The 15,541-nt window shown below is 45.7% G+C and overlaps 2 protein-coding genes across 3 annotated transcripts in view; both read right to left on the reverse strand.

Moving 5' to 3' along the window:
* The window catches only part of LOC132765760 (zinc finger protein 665-like), a 255,289-nt gene that overhangs the window by 196,981 nt on the left and 42,767 nt on the right, over positions 1-15,541 (reverse strand). The window lies entirely within an intron of this gene.
* On the reverse strand, positions 5,658-14,009 carry LOC137096258 (zinc finger protein 665-like). 2 transcript variants are annotated; one of them, XM_067465174.1, is made up of 6 exons: positions 13,767-14,009; positions 12,584-13,030; positions 11,024-11,135; positions 8,334-8,425; positions 8,012-8,132; positions 5,658-7,874 (listed from the first exon to the last, which is right to left on the reverse strand). In XM_067465174.1, exons 2-6 carry the CDS (start codon positions 12,992-12,994, stop codon positions 6,022-6,024), a joined length of 2,589 nt encoding a protein of 862 aa, XP_067321275.1. In that variant the 5' UTR covers positions 12,995-13,030; positions 13,767-14,009; the 3' UTR covers positions 5,658-6,021. The 2 variants fall into 2 exon arrangements, with proteins under 2 accessions (XP_067321275.1, XP_067321274.1); XM_067465173.1 differs by having other exon boundaries at positions 13,724-14,009.

Below are 15,541 nucleotides of genomic sequence, written 5' to 3' on the forward strand. Positions count from 1 at the left end.
ACCCGAGATAATGATCCCTTTCCTTTTTGAGATAGTGAGACCTTTCCTTTCTGATGATTCAATGTCTACAAATTGTGTTTCATGCATAAAATGTTTAAGAAGCGAAGCTGTTTAAGAAGGCATGTGAACAATAATTGGTAATTGACCATAGGAATGGAACAACGGAAATGATACCGGATTGTGGGTTTGGACGATGAGACAACACGGAATGGCTTTTGTAGTAATGTTGATATTTTTGATGAGGTGTTTTTTGATAATGATGAGTTGTGGATTATTTTACACTATGTTTGTATTTTGCACTTGTTTTTCTATGTTGTACACCGCAGTGAGTCTCCCCTGGGCTGAGAATTGCAGTATATAAGCGAAGTAAATAAATAAATAAATAAATATATTGTGCATAAATCAACCTTCTGGCTAGGTGTAGGAGGTGTATATAAAAACATCAGTGAATTCTGAGTTCAGGTTTTGGGTCCCAACTCCATGATATCTCATACGATACCAATATGGTTTGGAAAGAAGGAAGGCCCTGGATTCAGGTTGAAACGAACACGTTCCAGGGCATCGGGGTATATCTGCAGGAAGAAGCTTCAGCTCTGTTTCCATGGGATTTCTTTCTCTCCTTTCTGCAGGTGACAAAGCCAAGACCGGTAGAGATCAGTACGGCTGGTGTAGCAGCAAGGGCTGTGGGAAGTCCGGATACCACATGAGTCTCTTCCTGGGACTGCCCTAAATACTGCTGTGTTTCCTACAAATACCCATCCAAGGGCTGAAGGGGGGGGGGGGTGGCAAAGACCAGCAGCTGAGAAGGGCTGAGAGAACATGACCCCACTGCTCAGCTGTCCAGAGGGCATCATGTCTGGTCCTCCTCAAGAAATGCACATGAATGCCCAGACCGTCCCCTGGGTCCTTCTTTGGGGGAAAGGAGGGAAGGCGTGGGTGGGCATGCAGATGGGGAGACCCATTGCTCAAGGCAGAGATTTATCATTCCCTTTCTGCTGGAACAGGGTGGTTGTAGCTCTTATTAGCTTCCTTTATATCTTGCTTTCTCCCAGAAATGGGACTCAAGGCAGCAAACAACATATGAAAACAATACAAGTTGAAAACAATGCAAAACCCAAAAGTGTACTAACCAGGGCTGACTGTGCTTCGCTTCCAAGATCCAAATGTAAGATTAAAAAGCCCAAACATTGTGAAAGTTGAAGAGTTAACCAATTAAAATTATGAAATATTTTCTAAAACACAAACATTTCAAAAACATTTTAACAAAGGTATGCAAAACATTTAAAAATTAAGAACAGCACCACGCAGCATAAAATGTCCAACCTCCATCAATATGTAAACGCCTTGCGGAATAGAAAGGCTTTTATTTGATGTTGGAAGGAGAGCGAAGCCGGGGCCATCTGGGCCTTTCTGGGGAAGGGGTTCCAAAGTCTGGGAGCAGCCACCAAGAGAACAACCAGGCCCTCTTTGCCTGGTTGCTATCAAGCAGATCTGAGCAGTTGGGGGACAGAGAGAAGGGCCTCCCCAGAAGATAGTTGAGTTCTACAGGAAGGCACAGAACAGGCCTCACCTGTCCTGGATCCATGCATCTCCTTTTTTCCTGTAATATCAATAATATAGCTTACATTTCTCCTTGTTGAAATCCATTTTGTTAGTTCTGAACCAGCTCTCTAATCTGTTGAATCCTGTTTCCTGGAATATTTGCTTTCATTCCAAAATTAGTGTCATTTGCAAACTCAATAAACATATAAGTGGCTGGATTCCGGTACAATCCTGGTGTGTGTGAGTGTATACGCACATATAGTTCATATATATATATATATATATATATATATATATATATATACACACACACACACACACACACACACACACACTTGCCACACGTTGCTGTGGCCCAGTCTGGTGATCTGGAAAATAAAGTAATGAGAATCATATCTATCTATCTATATTTATGACTAGATGGCTCTCTGTCAGGAGGGATCTGATTTCATTTTCTTGGCCTGGTGAAGAGAGTTTGACTGGATGGCCTTAAGTATTTTCTGTTTGTCATGGGGGTTCCGTGTGGGAAGTTTGCCCCATTTCTGTCATTTGTGGGTTTCAGAATGCTCTTTTATTGTCGTGAACTATAAATCCCAGTAACTACAAATCCCAAATGTCAAGGTCTATTTCCTCCAAACTCCATCTGTGTTCATATTTAGGCATATGGAATATTTGTGTCAAGTTTGGTCCAGATCCATCATTGTTTGAGTCCACAGTGCTCTCTGGATGTGGATGAACTATAATTCCCAAACTCAAGGTCAATGTCCACCAAACCTTTCCAGTTTTTTCTGTTGGTCATGGGAGCCCTGTGTGCTACGTTTGGCCCAATTCCATCATTGGTGGAGTTCAGAATGCTCTTTGATTGTAGGTAAACTACAAATCCCAGCAACAATTCCCAAATGACATCAATTTCTTTTGAGTGGAGGACATAAATTGGACTGTTAGGTGTCTTGTGTCGAAATTTGGTGTCAATTCCCCCAGTGGTTTTTGAGTTCTGATGGTAGCACAAACTAACATTACATTTTTATTTATATAGATTATCATCATCATCATCATCATTATTATTATTATTAAATACACAACAAGATGAGTCCACAGCAAACAAGATCACTCTGCTGGCTGTTGTATTGGATCACACGTTGGACACTTCCCAAGGGTTAAGGACTGTGTGATGCATCAGCAAATAATGTGTGCAAGATCCCAGTAAGGCGGCCTTCTGCAGCTGGCAAATGGGAATTTTGTCGATTGTGTTTAAGTGCAGGCCAAGGTCTTGGAGGAACCCCACCTCATCTGTGAACCCCACCTCCTCCAAGATGAACTGAACCACCTCAACTGGGCTCTACAGGCCAATGGATATTCCACCTCAGACATCAGAAGAGCTGCAAGACCAAGAACAAGCCACAAGAGTAAAGATGAAGATCCACCCAGAGGAAAAGTGTTCCTGCCATACATCAAGGGAACCACTGATCGCATAGGAAAGCTGATGAGGAAACACAACATACAAACAATCTACAAACCCACCAAGAAAATCCAACAAATGCTACGTTCAGCAAAGGACAAGAGGGATCCTCTCCCCTCTGCAGGAGTCTACCGTATACCATGCAGCTGTGGACAAGTCTACATAGGGACCACCAAACGCAGCGCCCAAACAAGAATCCAGGAACATGAAAGGCACTGCAGACTACTCCAACCAGAGAAATCAGCCATAGCAGAGCACCTGATGAACCAACCTGGACACAGCATTTTATTTGAGAACACAAAAATGCTGGACCACTCTCACAACCACCATGTCAGACTACACAGAGAAGCCATTGAAATCCACAAACATGTGGACAATTTCAACAGAAAGGAAGAAACCATGAAAATGAACAAAATCTGGCTACCAGTATTAAAAAATTCTAAAATTAAAACAGCAGAGAGAAAAACAGGCAGGGACATCTAATCACCTTTCAAGAAGAGTTTTGCTCCAGGCACAGTCAGCCCATTGTATGCTAATCAAGGTGGTCAGTTGAAAAGATTCACACCTAGTCCAACTTACAAAAGCCTTTTGTCTCACCCTGGTCATTCCACAGATATATAAACCCCTTTTTTCCCAGCTCCAGCAGACCTCTGAGGAAGCCTGCCATAGATGCAGGCGAAACGTCAGGAGAAATGCCTCTAGAACATGGCCATATAGCCCGAAAAAACCCACAAGAACTTTCCTGGTTGTGTTAGTCTGCAGTGCCTTTCTTGTAGACAGATGTTGTTGGTTTTCATGGTTTCTCCCTTCCTGTTCAAATTGTTCACATGCTTGTGGATTTCAACTCCAGACTTCTGCGCAGAGACCACGATAGTCCTCATACTTCAACAAGTTAGGTTAAAGGTAAAGGTTTTCCCCTGAAATTAAGTCCAGTCGTGTCTGACTCTGGGCATTGGTTCTCATCTCCATTTCTAAGCCGAAGAGCCAGCGTTGTCCATAGACACCTCCAAGGTCATGTGGCCGGCATAGTTACCTTCCCGCTGGAGCGGTACCCATTGACCTACTCACATTTGTATGTTTTTGAACTGCTAGGTTGGCAGAAGCTGGGGCTAATAATGGGAGCTCACTCTGCTCCCCTGATTTGAACCTGCGACCTTTGGCCAGCAAGTTCAACAAGTTAGAGATATGGTGCAAGTGAAGAATTTCAGACCAATTTCATTAGTGAATTGCTATTACTAGTTATTGGCAGAAATATTATCTAATAGAGAGAAACAAATCTTAGCGAAAACAATTCATGGAGGCCAAGGCCCCTTATGCACAGCTGGATAAAAACCCCACATTTTCTGCTCTGAACTGGAATATATAACAGTGTGGACTCAAATAACCCATGTCAAAGCAGATATTATGGGATTTTCTGCCTTGATATTCTGGGTTATATGACTGTGTGGAAGTGCCATATAACCCAGGGAGATAATGATGATGATGATGATTTACTGAATTTATACCCCGCTCTTCTCAACCCCGAAGGGGACTCAGAGCGGCTTACAGATTATTATCCTTAGGGGAGCACTAATTAAAAAAAACAAAACCAAAGGACTTATTCCCCCCCCCCCACCCCAAATAAACAGTCTTACAAACTCCCCAACCTGTTTCATGGTGTAAAGGAGTTGTTAAACTGCTGCCACCAATTGTGGAGGTGCGCGTGGTAGAGCACCCACTGCCACCTAATCTATGAGGGAAGCCGGGCAACGATCAATATCAACCTAGGAGCTATTTTATAAAGGGACTATTAATTACAGAAAGCTTTATTCACTTGATAGCGTAGCGTTTACTTTCCTGGCTTGACTTTACTATTGTAGGCTGTTCAACTTAGGAGAAACTGTATCAGGCAAGGCTTGAGGAAATCAGTAACAAGTTTATTTTAACAGGAGTATAACAATGTATAACTGTTTCTTCAAAAGAGGCACAAATCTTGATGGTTACATTGGAAAGGTTTCATGAGTAATCTCAGGCAAACACTTCAAAAGGTTTCACAGCTGGCACAACAGGCTTAAACCCAGCCAAACCTTGATTCTTAATTCAGAATCAACAACCCCCTGTACCGGGTCCTTCTCTGCAACCACTTGGTCACCAATTGACTCCCTGAATCTCCACCAAGAGATTCAGTCTTTCCCTATAGCACACTGGCTACAGACACATTCCCTGAATCTCCACCAAGAGATTCAGTCCACTCAGTAGCTCGCTGGCGTACTGACTGACTCTTTTTTAAAACAGCTGCCCCTGAAGAGGCAGTTGGCTCCGCCCCTGTTGCTATGGCAACTCAGCTAACGCCAAGCCACCCTCTCCAACAAAACATAATCTCCCATACTTACCATCCCTAAACCACTGTCCAAACTACACATAACAAAAGGAATAACATTTAGACATCGTTACACATGGTAAGTCAGATCTATCTTCCGAATAAAACTTTTCTCGCACTCTATGCATTTGAATGGTTTTTCCCCAGTGAGTTGCCAGATGCAGAGTGTGAGGCCTGCCTTCTGAATAAAGCCTTTTCTACAGTCCAGGCATTTGAAAGGTTTGATGATGGGCGAGGTATTTCATCCAAGGGAAACTATTTCCACACTCCAGGCATTTGAATGGTTTCTCTCCAGTGTGAGTTGCTTGATGCAGAGTGAGGCCTGCCTTTTGAATAAAGCCTATTCCACACTGTGGGTATCTGATGCTTTCCCCCCAGTATGAATTGCTTGATGTCGGGTGAAGTGTGTCCTGTTTTGCTCTTTAAAACAGCCTCAATACAAAGTTGAAAGTAAAAGAAAAATGCTTTACTCCAGCAAAGAAAATAAGGGAATGCAATTGAAAAAGTAAACAAGAAAATCTTACTACAGATACTACAGATAAGGCACAGATTACGAAGACCTTAACACAAAGCAGGTTCCGGCAGTAACAGAGCTGTTGTTAGCTAAGTTCTCCTGCTTCTGATTTATACCCCACACAGGAGGGCTTAAGGTGTCACCCAATTAGTTCATCAATCTTTTAGCAGCTAATCTAGCTGACCGCCACCTGTTCTCTGGCTCCCTCTGTCTTTCTAAAAAAGTAGGGACCTGCAAAGCCTCATTGTCAGATTCTCCCTCCTCTTCCTCCAAGTCACAAGCACCTCCCTGCTCCCCTTCTTCTTCCGATGATGAGGAATCCCCCAAAAAGTGCACTTTCTGAATAAAGCCTTTTCCACATGCCGTGCGTTTGAATGGTTTCTCCCGAGTGTGAGTTGCTTGATGCTTAGTGAGCTCTGCCTTCTCAATAAAGCCTTTTCCACACTCTGGGCATTTGAATGGTTTCTCCCCAGTGTGTGTTGCTTGATGCCGAGTGAGGTCTGCCTTGTGAATAAAGCCTTTTCCACACACTGGGCATTTGAATGGCTTCTGCCCAGTGTGAGTTGCTTGATGCTGAGTGAGGCTTGCCTTCTGAATAAAGCCTTTTCCACACTCTGGGCATTTCAATGGTTTCTCCCCAGTGTGAGTTGCTTGATGCTGAGTGAGGTTTCCCTTCTGAATAAAACCTTTTCCACACTCTGGGCATTTGAATGGTTTCTCCCCAGAGTGAGTTGCTTGATGCCGAGTGAGGTGTGACTTCTGAATAAAGCCTTTTCCACACTCCGGGCATTTCAATGGTTTCTCCCCAGTGTGAGTTGCTTGATGCCGAGTAAGGTATGACTTCCTAATAAAGCCTTTTCCACACTCTGGGCATTTCAATGGTTTCTCCCCAGTGTGAGTTGCTTGATGCCGAGTGAGGTCTGTCTTCTGAATAAAGCCTTTTCCACACTCTGGGCATTTGAATGGTTTCTCCCCAGTGTGAGTTGCTTGATGCCGAATGAGCTCTGTCTTCTGAATAAAGCCTTTTCCACACTCTGGGCATTTGAATGGTTTCTCCCCAGTGTGAGTTGCTTGATGCCAAGTGAGGTTTGCCTTGTGAATAAAGCCTTTTCCACACTCTGGGCATTTGAATGGTTTCTCCCCAGTGTGAGTTGCTTGATGCCGAATGAGCTCTGTCTTCTGAATAAAGCCTTTTCCACACTCTGGGCATTTGAATGGTTTCTCCCCAGTGTGAGTTGCTTGATGCCGAATGAGCTCTGTCTTCTGAATAAAGCCTTTTCCACACTCTGGGCATTTGAATGGTTTCTCCCCAGTGTGAGTTGCTTGATGCCGAATGAGCCCTGTCTTCTGAATAAAGCCTTTTCCACACTCTGGGCATTTGAATGGTTTCTCCCCAGTGTGAGTTGCTTGATGCCGAGTGAGGTTTCCCTTCTGAATAAAGCCTTTTCCACACTCTAGGCATTTCAATGGTTTCTCCCCAGTGTGAGTTGCTTGATGCTGAGTGAGGTTTCTCTTCTGAATAAAGCCTTTTCCACACTCTGGGCATTTGAATGGTTTCTCCCCAGTGTGAGTTGCTTGATGCCGAGTGAGGTCTGCCTTCTGAATAAAGCCTTTTCCACACTCCGGGCATTTGAATGGTTTCTCCCCAGTGTGAGTTGCTTGATGTCGATTGAGGTCTGCCTTCTGAATAAAGCCTTTTCCACACTCCGGGCATTTGAATGAATTGTCCTCAGTGTGAGTTGCTTGATGCTGAGTGAGGTGTGACTTCCAAATAAACTCTTTTCTACACTTCGGGCATTTGAATAGTTTCCTCCCGGCGTGAGTTGTTTGATGACAAAGGAGGGAACTCTTCGAAATGAAACCCTTTCGGCATATCCAACAACGAAATGGTTTCTTCCTTGTGTGATCTGATTGGTAATGGGAGAGGAAGGCCTTTTGACTGAATCTTTTTTTCCCCTCCAAACACTTTGATGACGAGGAATTGTTTCCACAAGTGCTTCCTGGAAAGAGACATCGAAGTCAACAAGATTAGAAGAAAAGAATTCTGACTGCTTTAATATCAATATAATATATAAGATAATACAAAGAATTCTGGTTTTATGTGAGCTGACTAAGCACAAGACAGTGGGAGCCTTACCCAGAGAGGACAGGACTTCCAAATTCTCCTCCATCACCTTCTGATGAAGGGCCCTTTGGCCTGGGTCCAACAGAGCCCACTCTTCTTCTGTGAAATCCACAGCCACCTCCTCAAAAGTCACCTGGAGAACAACAAAAATATTGTTTCAGACTGCTCTAAAACTTGAACTTCTTATTGGATGATATCTACAGGCTCTTTGAAGTAACACACTGGATGCAAGCAAAGGGAAAGAACAAGATTTTGTGAGAACCACAGAGTGGTTAAATCGACAGCAGAACACAGCCTGCGCCTTTCTTGGCTTGCTGGAGGGCCTGCCCCCTACCTGATGTACTCCTGCAGATGCTGTTCTGAGTTCCTCTTGAGGAAGAGATGCTCTTATACTTCTACTTGCAGACCCAGTCCTTGTTCCTTCTCCTGGGAGGAAAGAAAAGAGAAGGGAAAGAGAACATTATTACCCACTCTCTCCTTTCTCCTTCAAATTCCTTCTACACATTCCAATGTAACAAACACCATAATGTATACACAGAAAGAATTGGAAAGTCTTGGAGGACCGCAATCCTGCAGTTGTGAGGTGCACATCATCCTTCTCCTTTATAATCAGGCACAAGTTAATCAAGCAAATCTGCTCCTGAGCATGGCTTCTTAACGGAAAAATGGGACCTGAGGCAGGAATAACATTGAAAAAAGGAGGATAAGCTCCTCCTTCACCAAAAAGAAGAGCACTTCAGCAACCTTTTTATTCAAAATCAGCAAAATGCACACATTAAACGCAAGAATGACGTCAAGGTCAGCCTTGGGTTAGTAAAAACACCCCACCAAAATTTAAAACCTACAGACAACGAGAAGCCTTCTTCCAAAATGACCCTGTGTCAACCTATCCTTTCATAACCCTCCATTTTCTCATGATTTCCATTTTTAGTGGTCAACATTTTAAATCTCTACATTTTTCTCATCTGCAATGGAAGCTGATGAGATTCCTACTTTCTCTAAGAGCCGTAGCAAACTAGGATTTTGCGAGAGCAAACTAAGCCAGCACGAGCGATGCTCCGCCTCTTTCTCCGCCTCTTTCCCTTTGCTAGGGCAGCGTTGCGAGCATACGCTCGTGCCGCAGCAAACTACAGGAAGCTTGCGCTCGGGCTTGCTCCGAAGCCCCGCCTTCCCCCCCCCCCCGAGGCTGCTCTCTCTCTTGCTAGCGTGCCTGTTTTCCATTGCAGAGGGCAGGGATGCGAGCGTAAGCTCACAGTTGAATTCTGCCAACTGTGAGAGTACACTCGCATCACTTCCCTAGCAAGGGAAAACAGGCACACTAGCAAGAGAGAGAGCATCTTCGGGGGGAAAAAGGCGGGGCTTCGGAGCGAGCTCGAGCACAAGCTCGCTCTCGCTTCCAGTAGTTTGCTACGGCTCTAAGTTTTGCTGGTCATACATGCTCAGAAGCGGGCGCTAGTGGCAGGTGAATTTACATTGCCTTGTTGTAGGCAGGCACACACCACGGCAATAGGATGGACTAGGAGAGAATCCTCCTCATTCCCACATGAATCTTTATTGCATTGTTTTCTGCCAATATACTATTTATTTATTTATCGTGTCAGGCAACCAAACAGCTGTAGAACATTTTTAACAGAACAAACAAACAAACATACAAAACACAACGTTTGCAAGCTTGGTAGTTGATTAAATGTCCTTTGACCAGTATCTGGCCACTTGGAGTGCCTCTGGTGTTGCCGCAAGATGGTCCTCCATGGTGCATGTGGCAGGGCTCAGGTTGCATTGCAGCAGGTGGTCTGTAGTTTTCTCTTCTCCACACTCGCATGTCATGGACTCCACTTTGTGGCCCCATTTCTTAAGATTGGCTCTGCATCTCGTGGTGCCAGAGCGCAGTCTGTTCAGCGCCTTCCAAGTCGCCCAGTTTTCTGTGTGCCCAGGGGGGAGTCTCTCATCTGGTATCAGCCATTGGTTGAGAGTCTGGGTTTGAGCCTGCCACTTTTGGACTCTCGCTTGCTGATGTGTTCCAGCGAGTATCTCTGTACATCTTAGAAAATTATTTCTTGATTTAAGTCGTTGACGTGCTGGCTGATATCCAAACAGAGGATGGGCCGGAGATGTCACTGCCTTGGTCCTTTCACTATTGGCTGCTACTTCCCGGCGGATGTCAGGTGGTGCAATACCAGCTAAACAGTGTAATTTCTCCAGTGGTGTAGGGCGCAGACACCCTGTGATAATGCGGCACGTCCCATTAAGAGCCACATCCACTGTTTTAGTGTGGTGAGGTGTGTTCCACACTGGGCATGCGTACTTAGCAGCAGAGTAGCATAGTGCAAGGGCAGATGCTTCACTGTGTCTGTTGTGATTCCCAGGTTGTGCCAGTCAGTTTTCGTATGATATTGTTTCTAGCGCCCACTTTTTGCTTGATATTCAGGCAATGCTTCTTGTAGGTCAGAGCATGGTCCAGAGTGACTCCCAGGTATTTGGGTGTGCTGCAATGCTCCAGTGGGATTCCTTCCCAGGTCATCCTCAGAGCTTGGGGTGCTTGTCTGTTCTTAAGGTGAAAGGCGCATGCCTGTTTTTTAGATGGATTAGGGATCAGTTGGTTTTCCCTGTAATAGACAGTAAGAGCACCTAGAGCTTCGGAGAGCTTCTGTTCAACCATCTCAAAGCTCCCTGCTTGAGCAGTATATACTATTATATAAAATATACTATTATATATAGTATACATATATACACTATTATATACAGTATATAATATACTATTATACCCTGATACTAAGAGTTGTATTCCTCCCGTCCTTTTTTATCAGTGAAAATGTTACAAGGGGAAAATCCAGCTACGCAGAAGCTAAGAAAGAAAAAGCAGATTTTCTGTTAGGAGACTTTCTTAGCTGAAGTATGCCTACACCATCCCAGTACTGTTTAGGCAGCATGATCTTGTTAACGTGCCATGATTCAAACAACCCAGATATATTCAGGCAGACTTGAATGGAGAAGGCCAAGGAGAAAACTTCGGACGGCACTTACTCATTGAGGGAGACTTTCCTTCGCTGTCCTCCATCCTCCACCTTGGCGGCTGCCTTTGACTGGATTCAGAAAAACACTGACCTGCCTCAGGGATCCGTTCCAGACACAAATCCTGCAGCAGAAGCAGAAACAAGGGAAGGAAATGAAAGGGAGAATTGGGAAAAGAAAAGGCTTCAGGAGTGGTTGGGGAGTGGGAGGTGGGATATGTCAAACAGTTACATCTTCTGAATGAAGAGGACAGGAAGGACGGAGCCAATCTAATCTCCCTACCAAAGAGTTGCTGAACCCAAGGAAGCTGTGAAGATCCCTTACCTTGCCAGCCTGGGTGGCAGGGCCTAGGAGAGGCAGGCTAGTTAGTTTCAGCTTAGAAGGCCTGGCAGAGGGCAGCAGGAGCCATCTTAGTTTAGGGAAAGCTCCAGTTCAGAGAGGGGGAGTGGCCTAGGCCTGAGCCAGCCTGGGAGCAGCCAGGATTGGTTTGTTGAAGGGGGGCGGAGTTGGACTGTTTGGAGGGAAAGAAAGAAGCTGTTTTAGTCAGTCAGTCTGTTGATGTTAGAGTTAGAGCAGGATTACAGTTTTAGGAGTTCGTGATTAGAATAGGCAGTTTGCCTGAAGTTTGCCAGCGAATTAGGCTGTGGCAAACTGGGAACAGCTATTTAGAGAAGGAATAGCTGGTTTTTATATTTGTAACAAAGAAAGAACCATTCTCATGCAACCGTTACACTTTTAAGAACCAAAACATTTTATCTGTAACAGCCAAGCTTAGTAGACAGCATTCACTTCATTCTGTATCTCTAACAATAAACTTTCCTTGTTTTTTTTGAAACTTAAGCCTGAGTCAAGTGTACATTTGTGGATTTAGTTCCCCTTTCCTTTTAAATCAACCTCATCTGTTTTCCTTCAAAGAAGCCATTTAAAAGACACAGTACTTGGTGGTCTAAAAAGCATTTTTACCATTTTAAATAGCTAGAGCGTTCCTGTTCATTTAGTGTATGGTGGCAGCGAAAGTTTAACTAGAGAGACATCTCCTCAAATGTTATATTGGTGCCAGAGTGGTGTGAAGTCTTTATTTTAAAGGAAGGACAGTTGGTGGGATCTGTTTGCCCCCTGTCCAGAGATATTGGTTGGCCACACGACGTGCCTTTATAATTTAGTGTCAGATGGTGGGATTGATTGTATTGCCATCTGCATAGTCTTTATAGAAGCCACTGAGAAGGAGGCTCTGTCCCATCTTCCCAGGAGGTAAGACCATGAGAGGAGCGGCATCTCAGGCTGAGCCCAACGAGGGCAGAGAAAACACTTCTTGGAAAAGCTGAGACCCAAGCCATACGGAGCTGTACAGGAAATGACCAGTGCTATTAATTACCACATCTCTTTAAAAGGTACCATGTTCTGTGTATTTCTGGGAAGCGGAATCCCATCATACAGGTCCAGGCTATCCTTGACCTGCCTTTTGACTGATGAGACGCAATTATCTCTGGCCTCAGCTTGTTCCAGAATTTTCAGAAAACATACAAAGACATATGGATGGTCCTCAAAATGGCCAAAATGAACTGAGCTCACCGTCTCCTCTTCCTGCTTCTTCTCTGCCTGACTCAGGAGGAAGCCTTCTGCCAGGGCCACCGCCTGGGAACTGGTCTCTGCCCCACATTCTCTCACCCAGGACGACATCTCCGAGGGAAGGAGTGCCAGGAACTGCTCAAAGACCACCAAGTCCAACATCTCCGCCTTGGTGTGTCTTTCTGGCTGGAGCCACTGGCGGCAGAGAAGGTGCAGCTGGCTGCAAACCTCCCGAGGTCCCAACGTCTCCCTGTAGCCAAAGTCCCTGAATTGTTGGCGGCATAAATCTGGAGTGAGCACTTCCTCCAGCATGCTCTTCTGGGTGGCTCTCTCCTCGAATGCTCCTCTAGGCTTGGCTTGAATGAGGGAAGGGCCTTTTCCCAGGCTGGGCTCAGAAGAGACTTTCCCTCCCATCTTTTCAGTTAAACCTTTCACTGTTGCCAGGATCTCCTGCAAGGCAAAAACATTGGGAAAATTACTGAAGGTAGAAAGAAAGGGGCAGGAAAAGCAAGCAAGATGTTTGATGGGGATCCAAAGAAAATGGGGAAAACAACCCCAGTCCCATTTTAGCATATCTCTGTGGCCATAAATGATGTTCCTTTTCAGTCCTTATACACCACTTACAAGATATTTTGATGTCCAGAGCAAGCAAACAAGGTAGCATCTACCTATTATGCTTGGGATAAAGTGTAGTTTATAAGCCAGTAAGGGTGATCCCAGTAGTGATCAACACACTGGGTGCAGTGTCTAAAGACTTTGGCCTGCACTTACACAATTGGCGCTTACAAAATTACCATCTGTCAGCTGCAAAAGGCCACCCTACTGGGATCTGCATGCATTATTCGCCGATACATCGCATAGTCCTAGACACTTTGGAAGTGTCCGATGTGTGATCCAATACAACAACCAGCATAGTGATCTTGTTTGCTTTGTACTCATCTTGTTGTGTATCAATTAATAATAACTTTAGTTATATCCCACCACCACCTCCCCGAAGGGACTCGGGTGGCTTACAAAGCACTCCAGGGTGCCCATATAACACACAACTGGTAAAAACAGTACAAAACAAGTCTGATAAAATTATAACAACAACCCACCCATCAACACATGTCAAAATCAAAACAATTTTAAAACAAGAAGTACCGTAAAAACCGGGCTACAAGACGACTTTTTAAACCTTGAAAACCTTTTGAAAAGTTGGGGGTCATCTTGTCTTCCGGATATCAGAGGACGATGATGTATGACAGCAGCAGCGGAGCCTGCAGGCGAGCCTTGACTTCATCTTCAGGTGAAGTGGCTTGCCAGCGCACCCGCTGCCGCTTCTGGCGAGACCACCTTGGCCCTCCATTTCCAGCCTTCAGCCACGTGAAGTGGCTGGCGAGTGCTCCTGCTGCCGCTTCCAGTACAGTTGCCTCTCGCGGGCGGACGATGCAGCCGAGGCAGCGGAGGAGAATCTCCTCTTGAAGCAGCCTGCTTGCCTGACTTTCAGGGCTACGCAGGCCAGTGCTGGCTGCCAAGGCCTACGCTGACCTCCGCAACGGAGTGAGCTTGCTCGCCGCCCCTGCTGCTCTTGGCGAGGCTTCGAGTGAGATTGACTCTGGCCTCCAGGAGCAGTGCGGCGAGAGGCCAGATGGTCCGTTGGGCCCCAGTTGGGCCCAGCGAGGAAAGAGGCAGCGTGAGGAAGGAGTCCAGAGGGCAGCCTTCTTCACGCTCCCTCCCTCCTTCCTGGGCCCAATTGGGGCCAACCGAGTGTCTGGCCCCTTGCCTCACTGCTCCTGGAGGCCAGTCGATCTCATTCAAAGCCTCGCCGGGAGCAGCAGGGGAGGGAGGGAGGGCGTGCTCCTCAGCTGCGGAGGCCAGTGCAAGCCTCGGCAGCCAGCGCTGGCCTGCGCAGCCCTGGAAGTCAGACAGGCAGGCTGCTGCGAGGGGAGATTCTCCTCTGCTGCCTCGATTGCATCGTCCGCTCGCTGCTTTCACAGTGCAGGCCTCTGCATATGCGCTGGCATAAGCAGCAAGCAGAGGACACAGCCGAGGCAGTGGAGGAGAATCTCCTCTCGCAGCAGCCTGCTTGCCTGACTTCCAGGGCTGCGCAGGCCAGCGCTGGCTGCCGAGGCTTACACTGGCCTTCACAGCTGATGAGCGCGCCCTCCCTCCCTCCCCTGCTGCTCCCGGCGAGGCTTTGAATGAGATCGACTGGCCTACAGGAGCAGCGAGGCGAGGGGCCAGACGCTCCGTTGGCCCCAATTGGGCCCAGGAAGGAGGGAAGACTGACTGACTGACTGACTTCCAGGCCCAGGAGGTACCATACTTTGTGCTTTTGTTGCATGAAGATAGAAGGGGGGGGGTTGAGCTAGATGGCCTTTAGAGCCCCTTCCACTTTTATTATTATTATTATTAGTAGTAGTAGTAGTAGTAATAGTATTAAGTCTGGATGGCCATCTGTCAGGGGTGCTTTGGTTGTGCTTTCCCTACATAAAGGCAGAATGAAGGGGGTTGACTAGATGGCCTTTAGAGCCCCCTTCCAACTCTATTATTATTATTATTATTATTATTATTAGTAGTAGTAGTAGTAGTAGTAAGTCTGGATGGCCTCTGTCAGAGGTGCTTTGGTTGTGCTTTCCCTGAAAGAAGGCAGAATCAAGGGGGTTGGACTAAATGGCCTTTAGAGGTCCCTCCCAACTTTAGGATTCTATGAAAGGAATCTTTGTCGACCACGAGCCAATAGTGTGATGTTACAGCTGAAAAGGCCAATGCCAGGGCTGGTTTTTTAATTGTTATAAATGATAATTTAATGCAACTGTTTATTTTAACTGATTGCCAGCATGATGTAAAGGACCCAGAGTGTAAATGAAATTCAAGGGCGGAAGAGCAACTGTAATGTACAATATAAGGTACCATGTCCCTCTCATAGGAACCTGCATGTCATAAGCATTGGAGTTAAAATTACCATATTGAATTCAA

This window comes from Anolis sagrei, chromosome 2 (genome assembly GCF_037176765.1).
Source record: "Anolis sagrei isolate rAnoSag1 chromosome 2, rAnoSag1.mat, whole genome shotgun sequence".
NCBI lineage: Eukaryota > Metazoa > Chordata > Lepidosauria > Squamata > Dactyloidae > Anolis > Anolis sagrei.

Coding starts and splice junctions, on each gene's coding strand:
- LOC137096258 (XM_067465174.1), bottom strand. CDS start 12,994: ATGGGAGGGAAAGTCTCTTCTGAGCCCAGCCTGGGAAAAGGCCCTTCC. Junction 8,426..11,023: donor AGGAAAGTCTCCCTCAATGA/GTAAGTGCCGTC, acceptor CTTTCCTCCCAG/GAGAAGGAACAAGGACTGGG. Junction 7,875..8,011: donor GGAAGTCCTGTCCTCTCTGG/GTAAGGCTCCCA, acceptor GTCTCTTTCCAG/GAAGCACTTGTGGAAACAAT.